Source organism: Merops nubicus, unplaced genomic scaffold, assembly GCF_000691845.1.
Source record: "Merops nubicus isolate BGI_N331 unplaced genomic scaffold, ASM69184v1 scaffold13072, whole genome shotgun sequence".
Lineage (NCBI taxonomy): Eukaryota > Metazoa > Chordata > Aves > Coraciiformes > Meropidae > Merops > Merops nubicus.
Window position 1 is genome coordinate 13,996 of NW_008594304.1, and position 19,113 is coordinate 33,108.

The window sequence follows — 19,113 nt, forward strand, 5'->3', positions numbered from 1 at the left end:
TAAGCCTGGGTAGGCCGTCGGCAGTGAGGAGGAGCCGAGCGTTGTGGGCACTGCCCTGGGTCAGGTTGTACAGGGTGTAGCAGACGGACGCTGCGGTTTCACAGACAACATCCGGCATGGGGGCAGACTCGGGAAGGATTGAGACCAAGTCAGGCAGCACCTCTCTAGCTACAAGTTGGAAGAGAGACAGGCAATTCCATTACTAACAGATTTATCTAGGGGTCCGACAAGACATTATGCTTCCCATTATCACCTGCCAGAGCTCTGTGTGCTCCCACCACAGCGTCATGGTTTCACACCTGCATTACATCCCCACCACTCTGGTGAAGCTGCGCCCACACGAAATTGGACATTATGTATTTTGCCTCATAGGCAACACATTAGTACCCCACTGAAATGCTGGGGTTTGAACCCCGAGCCCTGAATTAAGGTTGACATATGGGTGATTCCCACAGCCCTTCATAAAGAGGTGGTGAGTTTGCCTTATAGCTTCCCCCCAGGGTGCGGCCGGCCCGGCAGGGAGAGCCATAAGGGAAATGAGCCCCAGGTGTCCCGCACTGAGTTGACAAAGGTCAGGTGTCTGCTTGGGGATAAAAGCCGGGACCACTTGCAGGGAGTCAGGAGTGTCTGTCTGTGGAGTGCACTCCCCAGAGCTTCCTGGTTCAGGGAAGGCCTCCTGACTCTCCCTGGAGCTGGGCCCCAGTTTGTTTAGACCTTTGCAAACGTGGGTTAATCAGGTGAGAGTTGCCATGTGGGCACCTTTTTCTTATGCATTTAACTTGCTGGTTTGGCTGTTTCCCACACCAACTATGGGCAACCTCGGGTCTCTGTTTGTACCACCTGTTGTGGGCCAAGTCACATCTTTTGTGGGATCGTTGGGGGTGGTGTCATTTATGTACCAGCTGATTGATCTGTTTGTACCCCCAGCGATCTTTGATGGAATGTCCTTCCTGTATACAATACAGTCTGCGTATTGGTTCATCTTCCTGCTGGTGCTATCATTTTTGTTGGGCCTGGTCATTGGCAAAACACCCATGAACTCAAGTAGTGGGTGTAGTGAGGGCACCAGGCACCTACTAGCAGCAGGCTGCCACTTCCTGAGGAATGATGTATGTCTTCTACATGGGTACAGTGATACACAGCAAACTGAGGAAGGGTGACTAGAGCACAATTGTCAGTGCAGCACTTCTCAGTGCCTGGCTCTAAGGGGACGCACACAACCAGCCTCCTGAGTCAGCATGTAAGCTATTTATTTAATGAGAATGCTGTATTCTGAAGTCCATCCCTACTCAGGAAACACCTCATCACTTTGACCACACTGGATGTGACCCTACCAGTCAACCAAACAGCAGCTCTGGACTGCAGCTGAGTTCTGCTGTATGCTGTGAGATCTGTGCCATGTGGGGCAGAGCTGATGGAGGAAGTTACAGCAGTCAGCAAGACCTCTCAGCCAGCTGCTCCCACTCTAAGAAGTAGCACTGAGCAATAGTTTGGGGCAGTTTGAGCCATTCTCCCCTCCCTATCCAGTGCTTCACTTGGACAGGGCTCTTTGCTCTCCGTGAGTTCTGTTCATTCCTCCAGATGGGTGTGTAACAAGGTTCATATATATTGAGATTAAACTACATCTAATTTAGGAAAGGACCTTTAAAATTGAATGAACCACATGCTGTGCTAACTATCAGTCAAAGCGATTATGTCAGACACGACAGTCCATTTTTTCTTCCACTGGTAAACCTAGGAAGGTGATTTTCATAAAGTACATCTGGAGTATCTTGAAAATGTCAGTTCAGAATAAATATTTTTTTTTTCAAGTAAATAGGGAATTTTCTGCTGTTTTTCAATCATTTTACTTTTAGAGATATTTTATATTAAATTTATCTCAATTTGATATCAAGGGTTCATTTTGCTTAATAAATGTAGACAGTTTTATCTAGGAAATACTAAATCTTCCAAATGTTTTCCTGTAGCCAAAGTTATTTGGAGAATTTGGCCTGAATTCACACGTTTTCAGTCAATCAAAAAGAACATCTCTTCATGGAGAAAAGCTTCACCTGAAATTCCCCCAGCCCTCTCTACCATGGATAAAGCAAGAATGTGACTCTGAATGTGCAAGATGAAGCACCTTTCTCCAAAGCTTTATGCTGTTCTCTCTTTCCCACATTCTTTAATAAATTGTTCTTTCCTGACAAAATTCCAACCTTTCCTAAATTTAACCCTCCTTCTGGGGGATTCACCACTTGTCATTTTTAACACCCCATGGATTATCCCTTTGAAATTAGCCCAACAATATGTTATCATATTTTCATTAATAGGCAATGTTCTCTAAGGATTAAACAGTGTCCAGAAGATTGTTCTGCAGAATTCTGGAAGTAAATCTGCCCCATGAACTAGATGTATGCCTGTAATTTCCCCTTCACCCTTTGGTGGGAACACAGAAAAGGACAAAAATAGTGTGAATTCATTTTATCCATCAGTTGGAAAAACCTTGCAAATATAAATTAAACTGAAACAAAAATACTCAGAATTCTGATGTGAAAATAATTATAACATTTTAGAAACAAGGGCCTCTAAAAAGACTGAACTATTTTCTCTATAGCATTCTCTAGCATCCATAATCAAAAACTTATGCAGGAGAACAGGGTGAGCTGCAAGCTTCCAAAGCTTTGTGCCTAAAAGAAGAAAATACAATCTTTGCTAGAAGAATTAAAGTTGTCCTATGATTTCTTGCAAAGGATTATGTAGCTGTGGAAGCACAAAGCTTGGCATTCACCTTCCTTTACCCTATTTAAAGCAGAAGAAAAAACCCCCTCTCCAAATACGTGTAGATTATGCTTCCATTATGTGTTTTTTGAAAGTAACATTAATGGAACTATCTGATGAGAAATACACAATTTAGAAGAAACTTGAGGTTAGAGTCTTTCTTAGGCAAAACTCTTTATTTTCAACTCTGTATAAAGACTGCAAGCATCTGAGCTAAAAGTCTAATAAAGTCACATATCAGGTTTTCTGCACATTTTTCAAAGATGGAAACTTTAATGTAGAGGCAGAAGAGAAAGAAAACAAGACACAATAATCTTTGCTCACCTATATCATTTTGCAGAAAGGTGTTGCGAGACAAGTTCCTGAGCAGTGAGACTGCTGTCTTCTTTACTGTTGGGTGGCTTACGTGCAGCATAGTCCTAATACTTGGAAGGCCATTTGCCTTCTGAACAACAGTTCTGGCCACTGCAAATGGCATCTGTTGAAAGGCACGTAGCAACAGTGTCATTTCCATGGCTGTATAGCCTCATAAAAAAATGCAGCAGGTTCTCTACATCAATTTAAACACGTTTAAAATAGTCTAAATCCAGAGCTACGTATGAGCTACAACAGAAAAGGAAGGTGATACAAAAGAAGTTTCAAGCTCTCTTTCTCCCACATGCTCCTTGGTGAGTTCCTCAGACAGAGGTCATTTGTTTCTCCACCTCAAAAGTGATCTACAGTTGTGTCAGAGTCTCCCCCTCTCAATGGGACTGATTATGTTCCACAAAACCACTTTTTTGGTGCTTTTAACATCTAATCATCCCTCATTGTGCAATGAATGAGGTAATTCTATATGTGGAAGTGTACACAGAAGGAGAAGAAGCAGTCACAATGTTTGCCAAGCAAGAAATAGCTGCACTGCTGGTTATGACTTTCCCTTTAAAGTTCTTTAATTTCCTTGATCCTATCTGTGAGCCAGTGACTTGTCAGCGGTTACCTGAGCTCTGTGCAGTGGGCATGTTGCACTGCAGCCCTAAATTCAGTGCATTCACATTAAGAACTAAGCAACAACAACAAAAAGCTGACTTACTGGTCCAGTGCCAGCTGTGAGGTTCTGAAGAGCTCCCAGGGATGCTTCCTGGGTATAGTTTCTGGTGCTTTTTGCTATTAGGGAGAGATATATCCTAATCAGTGTAGAATGCCAGAGTGATTCAACACCTCTGGGATTGCTCTTTTCCTCAGGTAGTGGGGTGTCCTGCTGCTTCTAAACATGGAAACAGATCAAGCCTTTAGAAACAGTGACCTCATACAACTTAATACATCACAAGCTAAACCAGTCATTTTGTAAGTCTCTATGATCAGATTATTTGCAGATTGTCAAGTTGTGAATTCTAATAACTACAGTTTCAATATTTAATTATACCAGCTGCTTCACTCCAAAAGTGGAAATCGGTATGGGGGAAGCTGATTATCATCTTTCAGCAATTGACACTACTAGGGGCCAAGGTCAAGGAGAAACAAAAATAACCAGATAGAGTTGTACATGGACAAAGCAGAAGAAGGCAGAATACAGCCTAGAAAAGCCAGTTGATGGAGAAGGGTAATCAATCCTTTCCTTTTGCTTTTGCCTTCCCCTAATACCCGTTTTCTCTCCAGAAATTCCCAGTTGTCACAATATTTGTGATCTGCATCCAAAAGAATAGGTCCTGAGTTATCCCAAAAGCCAGCACATCATGGAAGTGGCAAGTCACCTTGTACTGGTTCCACTGGTGAAACCATCAGAATGCCCACTCAATAGTAAGACACTTGCACAATTGCCATACATGGTACAGATACTGCTTAGATCCATCAGAGGGGCTGAAGCTGAGTGGCAGTATTCCTCAGCTAAGGAAACAGTGAATTGCTATGCCATTCTCAGCAGCAGCAGCTGGACAAGATAATGGGTGTTAGGAAAGGCTATCAATAAATTTGCATTTTTGGGGCAGATACATCAATAAAGGACTGTTAAGCAGATTACAGCCTTATTCTCCAGAAATTGCTAAACTGATTAAAAAAACAAGATGTAATTAAACATAGGCTTTACCTCTTTTACTTTTCTGCTTCGTGTCCCAAAACAGCCTGGTGTTTTATCATTGCTAGAAATATTTCTTCTTTGCATATATATGTTCTGGGCATAGCTCTCAGGGAGTTCTATCTCTAGCTGGTAGGAAAGATTGTGAAGAATGCACACACAGTTCTCTGTGGCCTAAAGTAACAAAAGAAGAGAAATCTTGAAAGCTTTGGCATACGCTGAAGGGACATGTATATACATGGGAAGAGCTCTCATTTTTGATCTTCACCAACTAACTGTAGAGCTTCTAAAGGCACAGAGCAGAGTTAGTCTTCCTGCCAGAGATCTACAAGACTGCATTTACAAAGATAAATTAAACATGCCCTGGGATGTTCCTGAGCACTGAGGCCAATTGGCACACAGGGCTTGCATTCAGAGTGGGGTGCATGCTTGTTGGAAATGGTTCTGGAACATAATAATTCCTGAATTGTGCCTGGGAACTGTTTGGGCGAGTGCTATTTGGCACAGACCAGAAGAGTGCCAAGGAATGTTTAAGACCTTAAGAGTAAAGACAAATCGTATACATACTTCACCAAAGTGTCAGCAAAAGGAAACTTTTGTATCTTTCCTAAGGAGGAAGCACTTTTCTGAGGTAGAACACTCCTTAAAATTAGAGCATGGCTAAGGTCAGGTCTACAATTTCTGAGTGATGAGTCTAGTGGCAAATGGCTTTATGACCATCTCCTCCCTTTTTGAAAGTGAAAAGGAATGACTGGTTTTAAGATGAAATGCAGCAGAGAGCTATTGTCACAAGTGTAATGTGCTGGATTCTCCCTGAAGCTAATGGCACTGAATCCAGGGAGATGGAGAAGCTCCCGCTAACTAATCCTCAAACAGAGCTATAACGTGCAGCAATTACCACTCCACAGCACAAGTTATAGCAAGCATGCCAGAATTGCCTCACAGGCTGTAGCTACCCTTCTCACAAGCGACAGCTGGTCTTCTCACCCAACTTCACCCAGCTCAGAGACAAGCATCTAGTCTAAGCAGCACTTTGGGTTCATCTGCAGTCAATGGTGGGAGGAAGAGAATGACAGGAACTGGCTTCTGGAGGTGTCCATGTTCTTGTAGTTACTGGCTTAGGCAGCAAGTATAACTTCTAAAAAAAACTTAGGAAAAAGAATCCCATTCTAAATGATGCAAGCTCCTTAATCACACTGAAGTGATTTAGGCTTTTCATTTCCTGAGGGCTATATAGCACTAAATAAACAGCAGAGTAACCAGATTAAATTTTTAAACTTCTAGTTCCCTAGCACCCTGAGACAACTTAAAAGGTAGTATCTGACTCTTTAAGTGTTTCAGTATCTCTGAAAGCCGTGACTTTGTGTTGCTTTTTAAAAAACAGACAGATGTTTCTAGCTCTGGTGATTCTGAAAATGTTTTCCCAATGCTAAGGTGTCTTATGCTTTTAGATGGCAGGATAAAACTACTTCAAAAAATTTCTTATTGGACTTTCATCTTTGGTGGTAGCTCTAAAAGTCCTGGAAATAAGTATAAGTTTGGCACTTACATCACAACTGTTTCTGAACATTTGTTTCTAAACAAAACCAAAAGTTTTCTCAGCAATTTCCCCTAGGAAAAGACATTTAATCTCAAAGTATACCTTGTCATTAGGCTCATGGTCTGCAATAGCTCCTTGAACATAATACACAAGAGAATCAATCAAGCCATTGCATTCTCTCATCTTTTTCCTTCCTTCTGGGCCAGCAGAGCTCATGTTTCTGTGCAGGAAAGAATAAATTGGTGAGAAGAGATTTAGTCAAAGATATTTCCTTGTGCCTCTCTGACAAACTTTTCCCGCTAAATCATAACAATACCAAAGTTAAGGATGACTGCTTTGTTTCTTCAGAGAGGTAAAATAATCTGAGCCTCTGCAAAGTAAAACTTTTGCTTCAGTGCACTCCCAGGCAAAACCAAATACTCAGAAAGATAAACTGTTGTGTTTGGATGGACAAGGTAAGACTTGACTCAAATCTTCATCTCAAAGTTGAATTTATGTTGAATTAATCCTTAAACAGTAAACTGGGCTTTTTCCCATTATTCAGTTTTTAGTTATATTTTTAATATTTAAGACAGTAGCTGCGTCAAAAAATCAGAGGAAAGATACCTGTGAAAACTTCCATGCACATGAATGTCCTTTAGCACTTACCCACACTAAACCAGTTCTCAATCCCACCAACAGACAGATGTTCTTGCACATTAAAACTTGCACATTAACACATAAAGATAACCAAAGTCAGTTACAGGGCCAAATTCACACGGCAATTCACATGCTTGTGGAAACGCTTTGAGGGGTGCTAGTGGGCAGGAGGGAACACAAATGCAGCCGAGCTGCTCAGCGCCACCACTGGGTGAGATGCTGAGGGGGATGAATTGCCACCCAGCTGCCACTGCTATTGTGGCCAGGCCAGCAGCTGAGGCAGGCAAGAGGGAAAAATACACTGTGCCCAGCTGACTCTCCACTTCCCATGGAAGCTGCTGGCATCTAAGCAGGAAAAAGGTGAAGCCACTAGCAGCTGCTCAGTCAGAGTGGGAAATATCAGGTGCCTTCTGCTGTTCCACCACAGCAGCTCAAACACTGCTCCACACACCTTCTGCTTCCTCCAGACCAAAGGAAGCCACTGTTTGCCTGGCTTTCAACTAACATTTTCTGTGCTTTGTGGTAACCTGAATACAACCTGAAACTGATTATGAAAGTGATTTAGAAAACCCTTGAAAAGCCAAACACACACTTCCTGCTTGATGTTTGGCTCTAAATAAGCTACGGATTTCCAGGGAAGTAACAACACTTACAATTTTGGAGTATAATTATTTTTACAACTGAACAAACTCTGAATTATGGAATGCTGGAATTATAAACATAGGCCTCATTATTTTGGACTCCTGCAGCTCTGCTGGCCAACAGGCTGCACACAGTATCACATTCCAGCTTCTCTGTTTGAAAGAACATTAAATACGATGATCCAATCTTTGCATCCAACACAAACAGAGAGGGACATGTTCCTAAAGGTAGTTTCAGGGTGTTTATTTTGCATGCTTACTTTACCACTGGAAATTACAATGGTTTAAAATTTTATTAACAATAAAGGCAGTAAGGTACAGCTTTAAACTTTCCTGTGGCTTATGATTGTAAAATGAATGTAGCATTTTATATAGTCAATGTAGTTTTTATTGTTGGTTTGGTTTCTTTCCCCCTCCCCCCCCCCAGGAAGTACATACTGAGATTAAATACTAATGCATTGTAACTATAGTTTTACTTCAGGTCATGCTGTCAACAATATCCCTACTTATGAGTTTATTCCCTCATGGAATTATATACTGCAGAATTAATATTGAGATTCCTCATTATGGCTTGCTATAGACATCACTTCAGAATTTAATTTTACCTGTGTATGTCACATTCAAGGCATGTCACCCTCTCATGTGTTTATGGTTATGCTGACAGAAATGTACGTTACAGCCCTTCCAGCATAGCAAAAATAGTTTCTGAGGCACACAGACTAAAAATACTGTTAAAAGATAAGTGTGGAATTTCCCTCACCAAAGACACTTCAGCTGATATAGTATTTTGTCACAGTATATATATATTTGTCACAGTACATTATTCTAAAAGTCCCTGAACTTCTGACAACTACAATCACGCTGAATGGCTTTGCAAGGAGAGGCCACCACTTGGCACGAATGCAGTGGGGTACACAGTGTCACGCTCAGGAGGCAGAGAGGAGCCTGGATCAGAGGCACTGTCCCATTCTGCAAAGGAAATGAATCACTGAACTCTGTTTCATGAGCTGATCCTCACCTGCTCATCCAGTCAGAGATGAGATATCAGTGTGTGTCTGTGTGCGTGTCTGTGCACATATGGCCACTCCATTCTCCACCTTCCCCTGCTTCCTTATCACTATGGTGTGGACTGGGAAGGAAAGAGGTCCCTCCCTCCCACTCACCCAATTACAGTTGTAATCACCTTACTCTGGATAAGGTTAGAGTTAGTTTGAAGGCAGAGAAGAACATTTCAGGCAAAACCTGACAATTTAAGTTTGTTTGCTAACTGAAGCTCAAGAAATTCCAGGAAATAAAAACAGTTTAGAAAAATTATGTTTATAAGCAATGTTTTGCTTAAAAAATTGCAAAGCTGACTTCATCCTCTCAAGATTTGAGGTTCCTGACAACTGGAATGCCTCCCCCTGAGCTCTGGAGCTGGACTCTCTTGTAGTGGAGCTCCTTGAAATACTCGGTGCTTGGGCAATTGCCACGGCTGGGCTGGCCTAGTGTTGTGGCAACTCCCATGGTGAGACGTCAGAGCTACCTGTAATCTTAAGTCTGCTGTGCATTGCTGTTTTGCTTGCATTTTATCAGAAGTACACTGAAACAAATACATCTGTGGAAAAAAAAGCTGAGGTTAAGATCAAGAGTCTTCTCATAGCAAAAATCTTCTGCTCTCTCTACGCTGCATTCATCTTGAATGGCTGAGAGAAGGCTGTGTGGGGAGAACACAGCCTTAAGGAGATGGCTGCTTGTAGAGTTGTTCTCCTTTGAACAATGAAGGATATACATTTTGGCATCACCTAACTATTAAAAGTCTCTGACTTCTGGCATGTTTAAGTATGGTAATCCTGGTGACATGCCCAAACTACACCAGATGCTAATGTGGATGCATTGTATCTATCTATGTGCCTCCTTTATCTCATGCAGTATTTGCTGCTTCTGTTCTCTCTTGCACACATGCACAGTATAACTGCATCTGCAACCGAAACAGCCATTTGCCCATGTTCCTGTGGTATTTGTGGAGGATCAGCTGATTACCCTATTGAGAAATATTCTTTTGATCCAGAGATGTGAGGTAAATACAAAGAAATGTAACACAGGAAAATCAAGTGTGATTTTGAAAGAAACAGAATGATAATATATGTTCAGTCAGATTGCAAATGGCACCAAATGAAAGGGATACTCCCTTTCAGCCAGCACTGAGTCACACACCACCTGACCATATTGGAAAAGGTTTTTGCTCTGCTGTGAATGAACCACACGACTGATAAAAAGAGGGATTTTGCTCCTGGGAATAATTCTGCTAGAACCTGTAATTTGAATTTAACTCAATTATTTGAACAATTTCCTGAAGTAGTTCGGGAAATTCTATTCCCTTCATGCCTTACACAGTTCAAAAATGCAACAGGGAGGGAAAGGTATCCAGGGATCTACTTAGTAACTGCAGGCACCAGGCTGCAAGCTGCTTGCTGGAAATAAAAGAATGCCTTTCAGGAATTGAGGGAGCAGATAAACTGAAGAGGAGGTAAGAAAAGATAAGAATGGATTGCAGTAAGCTTAAAGGAATGACAACGCTATGCAAGAGGCCTTGGTTCAAAGACTCGTTATCACCGTCATTTGTTTCACGTTCTCTCTTAGAAGCTTTCATTATGAAACTGAGCTGCCTTAGCAGCTGCCATTAAGTTTTTCAACACATGGTTAGAGATTTGGCTTCACTTCTGTCCAGAGCAAATGGAAGTAGATGTTTACACAGCCTCCTCGTCTGAAGTGCAGTGATACTACTTTATCCAGCTACAGCTTTCCATTGTCTTTGTGGGTCACTGTAATTCACAAAGAGTTTAAGAGGGAGCTGGGACAGACAAAGCATGAAAAATAATAATGAAAAAGGAAGCTTTACTTCTATTTTACTGGCTGGGGAACCAGGAACAGAGATGCTTGCAGACTTTTCTGAAGGTAGTTGTCTAGAAAGTTTTGAAGAATTAGGATACACAGGGCCACAGGATGCTCCAGTTACAGAGCAATTAGGAAGAACTCTGTAATGAAACAGAAGCTGCAACTGCTAGCTCTAACATTCTCATTAAATGTTTCACCAGAGGAAACGTGACCACTAAACATAAATTTTGGAAAGTTCAGCACTACAGAACTTTTGGGAACAGGTATTTCAGGGTAAAATGGAACAAGATCATCATCAGCTTTCAAAGTATAATACAGCCAACCTTCTAATACAACTTCCTTTTAATCAGAAGGAGAGCCATGCCAGAAACTTACTTATGTGTATAAATAATATTCAAAGCCATATATTCTGCATGCTGTTGGCATCTTACACTTTCAGACTCAGAGTATGCAGAAGGAGGCTAAGTATCTTGAAGATTTCTACCTATTTGTACTGGAACGGGAGACAACTACTATGTGTAGGACTTTCAGGTCAAGAAAAAATTACTTTACCTTTAAAATCCAACAAGATAGGGGCAAAACTGTACAATACTCCTCTACATAGCTGAATACACCGATTTGCCTTGTTCAGCTTGTTGTCAGGCAACCAGTAAAGTCTTTTGATTTGGTTTACTCTGCCTGTTCAGCACACAGTGTTTTTTATCATATTTCAGGCCTGAACTTATTCTTATTCTTATTACTTATTCTAAATGCTAACACAGAATTGTATGGTCTGCACAGCCTCTTTTTACTCTGTTAACTTTTGTGACCTGTGATTGCTGTAAAACTGTCAGAAGCAACAAATTACAGACCTAGAGAATGGGATTAAAAAATCCTTCTAATGGCAGACTTCCTTATCAATGACTGCATAGACTGACACAAGCAGCCAAGATTCAGGACTCCACAATATTTCTGGCAACAGCTGTTTTACAGAACTGGGAGTGTTCTGGTGATTCACTCATTCCAGTTTTATTCTCTGCAATGTCATCTGCTAGATGTTGGTTCACTTCACTCTTCCTGAAGTTCTGTCAAAGAGGATGAAGAGAGTTTTAATTTATTAGTTGGTAACTGGCACTGCGCATACATCCATGTCAGATGAGGGTTAGATTTGGACTGTGGGTGTCCCTTTCAGTCAAAAGGTTTATGTAAATTTTTGAAAAGAAGTTTTGGTATTCTCCTATAACTAAGTACTGTACTATGCATAATGTATTGCACTTCAAAGCACTATTTCCACCCTGTAATAGAAGCTGCAGGCTATAGACTTTATCAACATGCACAACAAACGTGTTAGTATTACAAAAGGGAAGACTAATTACAGATTTATATTCTGGCAAATACATATACACTTTAAACATCTTCCTTAGTAACAACATTCCCTCAGTGCACAGGTTTTTTTTCACTTTGTGATTTGCTCTTTTAGTTTTCCACATTTCTTCATGCAGAGATTTTTTTTTTCCAAAATTAATACAGAAAGAAAGAATACTTATAGTCACATGATTTGGGAGGTGTGCTAATTTCCAATAAAGAGATGCAAACTGATTAATCTTAAAAATTTTGGATATTTGGTTTGTACAAATATGGTAAGCCTCATTAAAAATTATTTTCTGCTAGAAAGTATGTTGGCAATCCTGAAACTCAACTTCACCTAGGAATTTTCAAGTACTTGTATAGTTTTCACTGCTGAAGTTCTTAAAAACAAGGAGGACTAGAATATGGGCATAATTTTTTTTTTAAAATGGTAAGGTATCCTTGAGCACATAGATAAGGGCAGTTTGAGAGACTTTTCATTCAGGCTGCAGAGCTAACTGCTGCTCAGAGCTAACTGCAGCTCTGCAGCAGCTCTACTCATTGACCTTCTGTACAGAGTAAGGTATATTCAGAATCTATTTTTATTTAATTTAAAACAACTTGGATACTGTTATGCCCTATTTGTTGCATATCAAATTGTGCCAAGTGACTGCAACAAGCTCAGAAAGAGTAATACCATGCTAAAACCATTGGCTGGCTTTTCCAGGTCCAGCAGCCAAACACAGAAGAGGGGCAGGTCATGCCACCACAGAGTGGCACACCTAACAGCCACACTGGTTTCTGTATAAATGTAGCTTGGGCTAATTAATACAGAAAAAAATACAATTTGCCTCATTTCATAGACAGCACCACCACCATCACCTAGAGAGATTCTATGATGGGTAGTTACTGTTTCTCTGTATTTGCTTTTGAGCCATCTGAGCAAATAAAAGTTAATTATTACTTAGAGATGAAGTTAATTAGTAGTTAGTGGGCTGACAGGAGTTCCTGCAGAAAAAAAGTGTTTGATTGTTGAGTATTTCGTATAGCTGACAACTCATTTGTCTTCTGGAACCACATGAGTCAGATACAGAACTGTTTACACAGTAAAAAATCATGCAATACAGACACAACTGCTCTGCTACAGGATGTTAGCAAAGCATGTACATCTAAGGCAGAACTGGGCAGCTTCCCAGCCTCTAAATTTTAAACTTAAATCCTTGTGCTTTACTAAAAAGAGTTTAAAACTCAGGCCTTGCCTTCCCACTCACACATTACTCAATTCTTTCAAACTGCCTCCTTTCCATGCATTTTTGAATGTGTAAGCAAAAGACATGTATACTATAACACTCTTATTTACTTAATGTGCAATGACTTTGAACTCACGAAGTGCCACAGTTTTCTGCACTTTTATTTTTAAAGGTGTTTTTATTAAAGATGTCATTTTTATACTTCAGTCATTTAGGGGTATGTTTACTGAGGCTTTTGGTGTTTCTCTGTAGTAGCTGCTACTGTGTTCATGAGACTACTAGCTGATTGCTGTAGTAAATATACAACTGTAAATCTTTTCATTCACCCTGTGGTTGCAGTGTGACCTCAATTTCTTTGAATTTGTGCAAAAAGTTTGACAGGGCTTACTTTGATTTAAAATACGGCCTTTTCCTAATTTAGGTTGTCAATTTCTAATCAGTTTAGCTATAGATTATGATACAACAAAGTAAGCACCTTTGGTAGCAGGTTAAAAGTGAGCAATCCTCTGTGCACGTAGGTACCTCATCCACCTTCCAATTGAATCTATTTAGATGAGAAGTGATTATGGCTTGAGATTAACTCTATGTATTTATCCAAAGAGTCCTTGGAGATGCTACTGAATGTAACTGTTTGTTTTGGTTTATATGGCAAGTAGAAGAAAAGAGTGACTTGGCCACTGCTGAGCACGTTCTGCTTACTACTCAAAGGACTGCTCTTGTGCCTCCTAAAGCTGGTAGGAACCAGCACGTATTACAGCAGGTGAGCAGAACCTACCCAGCAGAAATGGCAGGAAACACTGTGGTCCCATTAATACCTGATTTTGCTATAGATGAGGATGACTTGGTCAGTCTCTTCAAGGAAAATTTCAGGTACATGAGCACTTTAGTTGTCCCACTGATGGACCTATGACACTGGAACTAATCCTTCAAGTACGTTAGTCTTTCAGTAGCCCAAATGGTACCTACAGGTTTATACAACAGTAAAGTGCAAAGGGAAGAAATTATGAGAGAAAGCTGCCAATTTTGTGGTTCTTATGGGAAATGCTAGCACTCCTATGTGTCTGAACATGAGTCTGCTCAAAGGAACCACCCACAATGAGTTACCTGCTTTAAACAGCATTACCACTGCTTGAATAAAACATACATGACAACAATTTGCTGTAGAGGCTATCCTGAAACAGTGTTATGTAAAGATAGTGAATTTTCTTTACTCTTCATAGAAGACTAGATTCCTGTTTACATAGAATCAAATTGTATAAATGCAGTTATGTGATGATAAAACTCCTATCACCGCCTATAACTGTGTTTTGCTCCAGCACAACTGTATTTCAAAGAAATAAACCTTACTGCTTTACTTGCTATAGTCTAGGACTCTTCATGATGTTCTGCACCATTACTTTTCAACAAACACAATCATGAATCTGTTCTGCCAGTCAGAAGTATAGACACACAATCAAGCTATGTATGAATCTTCATTATTTTGAGTTTGTAGAGTAGGCATATTTCTGTGTGACTCCAGTGGACAATGGATTATTATGCCTCATAATTTTTAGGAATTAAAATGAAGTAGGAACTGTTTGTGAAAAAGGTATTAAAGTGGTCATAAATGATACTTATATGGGTCAAAGAACTTCACATCCTATGAAACTGTCACTCTTGTATTTCTATCAGCAGATCACACAACTTTAGACTTAGGCTTTAAAGGTTACCATGCTATACATCCACTAGGGCATGCAAGGTGTGCAGAAGACAGGCCATTGGGGTGTGCTAAGGAATTATTTTTGTACCATTAATAAATATTTTTTTAAAAAAAAACAGTGTTTACTTCATCTTTATATCACCCTTCGTAATTTCTGGGTTTATGTATGGTTTATAATGGACATAATATATAAGTAGAGTAGTACATATATATAATTCATAAACATTCTGAGTGTTCTCAGAAGTTTTTTACTGATAGGGTTGTATGATAAAAACTTGGAGACCACTGCACTTGAGTTTTAACTCACGCAGGTTTAAAGTTTCTTTTAAGCTACTGTTAACTTTTCTCCAGTGCCAATTTGTAATATTACTCATACAATCACTTTAAAAAGCTTTGTTTTCACTGCTATCATTATCAGCCAGAAGCTAAGACTACACTTCATACCAACAACTGTTATTCAGCCAAAGATCTCTTTGACTTCAGTACAACTATGCACTGCAACCAGGCCTCTGATTACTAACTTCTGTTATAGACACATTTAGCCTGTGGAGTACCCATCAAATGAATATATAAAGAAAGTTGTTTTCATTGTACTGAACAGTAATTCTGGTCTGATACACACATAAGGCATTTCAAAATATGATCTGCGTGCAAAGATCTCTGCTCTTCTCTCGGAGCAAATCTCAATGCAAAAAAGAATCGTGAAGGTCTCTTTTATTGTCAATATTGCTTTGGGTACCTGTAAACTGAGTGCTCACCTCAAGCATCCTGTAGCATTGTAGAAGATATCAGGGTCAAGTAAAACACTTGATTTTGGGTAATCTCGATCTGGCCAGCCTGAGTAGGGGATGAGAACAGCTTCGGTGAGTGTCTGTAGGGCTTCTCTAATCAACAGGTGCTTCAGCTGGTCATTGGAGGACAAATTCCACAACAGACCTGCAACATCCAAAATGAAATCAGAGTGGCAAAAAAGACTGCCCCCCAATTTGAAAGACCTAATCTCAAACTCCTTGAATTTATTGAGTGAAAGAGCCTGCCTGGCACCTGATATCCTGAAGAGGAGCAGAGGGGGGATGATAAGAGCCCACTAGCCCTGATCTGAGGACATCGAAATGGGACAAAAAAAAAAAAGGGCCACAATTACACATATAATTAAAACCAAATCTCTATATAGTCAGTCTAATGCCTGACTGAGAAGTGCAGTTTTCCATGGCTCTGCATGTGCATTATCTACCTGCAGCAATCACCTCTGTTACCACAGTAACACAAGCTAAACAGAGCTAACAGCACCAAGCCAGTGATCACCTTCCACACTTCCAGGGATGAATTTGTCCCTTCAGGATGCCTGGCAGGACTAGCTGCTCTTCCAAGTATCAAGTAAAGACCAAACACCAAAACAAATATCAAATATAATCTTATTTAATTGATTAGCTTTGCTTATGCTCTAATCCAACAGATGAAAAATCTTTTTAAAGTACTCTTTCTTTGGAAAAAGACACGTATTTCTGCTTTTTACTAGAAAGGTGTTCATTGTTCCCCTGGCTTGCTGCTCCAAATTTCACAGACCTCCTCCTCCAAACACTGGCAGAGTATTGGTGAATGTTCCTTTCATCAGTCCACAACAACAAAAATGTTTCTTTTGTATCTCCTTACACTTTGAATTTAATTTCAGCTATTGTGAGCAATAGTAAAATCAAAACAAAAGCCAGCCCAAAGCAGCCCAGTCCTTCTGAATTACAGGATAAAAGGAAAATGCACTTTCCTGAAGGATAAGTACAGCATAGGAAATCAGACATGCAGCCCAGAGGGCATTGGTAAGGGCAGCAGGTTAAGATAGAATGGCACAAATGCAAGGGCACAAGGACAGTATATTATTTTAAAAGGAACAAGTGCATTTTGAATTATAAACAGCTAACTAAGACAGAATTGTCAGAACAGAGTTTGATAGATTGTTCACGCTGTAAATTTTCCAACAAAAATCCTACCATTACCCACAGGCTCTGTCTCACTAAACTCAGAAGGATTCTCTCTGTGGCTTTCTGAGTGTGGATGAATTTGTTCACATTAGATAATCTCTTTAGGAGTGTGCTCTTCCCTTGCAGCTGTGCTAAATTATTCATAGGGCCATAGTTTTCCCTAACCCATAGATGGTTATTTGGGAAAATGGGTGGGGTCTCCTTTTAAATTTATATTTCTTTTAATGACAGTTCTGTTTGTGCCGTAATCTTCCCTGTAGTAAAAAGCTTCTTTCATTGCTTAGATTTATGCTGCATGATAACAAGATCAAGAGGTCAGATACTCCCTGGAGGATCATCTGGCTTATTTTCAAAAGCTAATTTTATTTTTTTTTTCATGCCACAGCCATTTTACTTTCTGTTCCTCAGTATGCTCTCCAAATACTACAAAATGCCATTCCTGTTTTGGCTCCTGCATTGTCTCCCAGTGACATCCTCTCCTACTAGTCACGAGTAACCTCAATCCCTTCCTAAGAGATTTGCAAGAAGTTTGTGTGTCAGACAAAGGACAGAGCCTATGGTTCCTTTAGTTTACTTGTATCAGTGATTTGATGAAGCTAGTAAATTCAGTCAATGTGATCTTGAGGAGGTCTTATTCTCCCTAAGAAGAGCTCATAGAAATTGCACTGGGCAATTTTTTCATGTATTTTTGTCAGGTGGAGTGCTTTGGTAACACACTTCCTACACAGCAGCAGAAACAAAAAAAAAAAGCTTTCCTCTCGTGAGCTTGGACATCTTTATTAACGAGCATCACACGCTTTCAAAACTTGGCCAGGAGTCTTTCATGAGACTTCAGTGTGGCATTATCAGGTACCAAGATTATTTTACTAAGTAATCTTCTTATGGGGTAGATATTCAGCTAATTACCATATCACACATTTGGAAGTCTAATTTACAGTCAAAGTAAGCAAGTAGTAAGGATGATGGGGAAAGACAGATGGGCTGCTCACACTGATCAGGTGGAAGCCCAAAGGCTCTGCATTAACCTTTTCCTGGAAGTGTTACAGCACGGCAGTGCAACTGCATGTACAGTTATGATACTTCACTGGTCCTGTAGCAACAAGCCCAAGGCAATGCAAGAGGAGAAAAAAAACTTACAAGGGAGCCATCAGCCAGACAGGGAAACTGTTGCTCAGCAGAGTCTAACCATTTTTACAGAAAAGCACTCAGAAGTTTGCATTGTGCTTGGAAAAACATTATGTTGCAGCCCTTCTCTAGCTACATAGTCACTCTGTACAGGGCAGTAATTCCAGTGTCTTCTAGATATCACTCGCTGTACATGCCAAAATCATCTGGAAGCATAAGCTGAACAGTGACTGTCTACATCCTGGCTGCACCCCACTCCTTGCCTGCCTTTGAAGTGTGGGCTGGGAAAAAAAAACCTGGAAGCAAAGTTGATATTCTCAAAGAAATTCATTCACCCAGGCTGCCCTTTGCCCTGCTGTGTCCTTGCAGTTTGCTAGGGAGTTGGAAGAATGGCTCAAGTGATGGCAATCAAGTGCCATTTTCACACCAAGGGACCCAGTGTGCTTCATCCTGACTGCACATTTGGTCTTAAAGCAAAAAATGCTTCTCTCTTGGTGTATTTTTAAAGCCACTCCTTGTACTGCTAAGGCATGAAATTGTATCAGAATATTTTGTTTTATGCAAACTACAACATCCTCCTTGATATTGCTTAAACGTTTTGTTGGTGTCTTCTAAGTTTTGTAAGCAAATATCCATGTTCAGTCACAGCAGTAATTGCAGAAAGAAGGTTTCCCTTCATCCAGTTTCACACTGGTGAAAGGGAAGACAGCAATATGCACATATGAGTTACCTTGCACTAACAGTCAAGGGTTTCGTCAGAAATTATGACATTGCTAGCAGGAAAAGAGAATTAGCTTTCTGGCCACTGTACCACCATTTTCACTGCTTCCCTCACTGGTGTGTAATAGCACCGAGAAACAACACACTATACAATAAGTTACTAAATGACCCCATTCTGCATCTGATGAATGAGAAAAATTTTAAACTTTTTAACGTTGCAGAAGTGTAGAACTGAGCCAAAAAAGCCAACAATACAAAGCTTTGTTCTCCAGCTTAGGGAGCACAGTATTTCAAATACTTAAAAGAATGCAGAATTACAGAAGGTCTCAGCACGCCTTTGCTTCAAGGCAGGGCTGCTTGACACCTTCTGGACCTTTCAAGCACTATTATTTTAATAGCTTGTGTTCCTGGTGTCTTTAAAGATCACTTGAAATAAACTCCCACTCATTCATTCATAGTGGTTTCTTCTATTTATAAAATACAAGCCTGTTCTTCCTCTGCATGCAA

General features: G+C 40.3%; 1 protein-coding gene across 1 annotated transcript in view; it reads right to left on the reverse strand.

Moving 5' to 3' along the window:
* PKP2 (plakophilin 2) overlaps positions 1-19,113 on the reverse strand; it is a 36,513-nt gene that overhangs the window by 2,688 nt on the left and 14,712 nt on the right. Inside the window, exons 5-10 of the mRNA XM_008935735.1 lie at positions 15,544-15,721; positions 6,456-6,573; positions 4,826-4,987; positions 3,833-4,006; positions 3,085-3,238; positions 1-168 (exon numbers count right to left, since the gene is read on the reverse strand). The exon at positions 1-168 is cut by the window's left edge and continues 58 nt beyond it. Of these exons, the coding sequence (XP_008933983.1) occupies positions 1-168; positions 3,085-3,238; positions 3,833-4,006; positions 4,826-4,987; positions 6,456-6,573; positions 15,544-15,721 (954 nt within the window). The remainder of the gene's footprint in view (positions 169-3,084; positions 3,239-3,832; positions 4,007-4,825; positions 4,988-6,455; positions 6,574-15,543; positions 15,722-19,113) is intronic.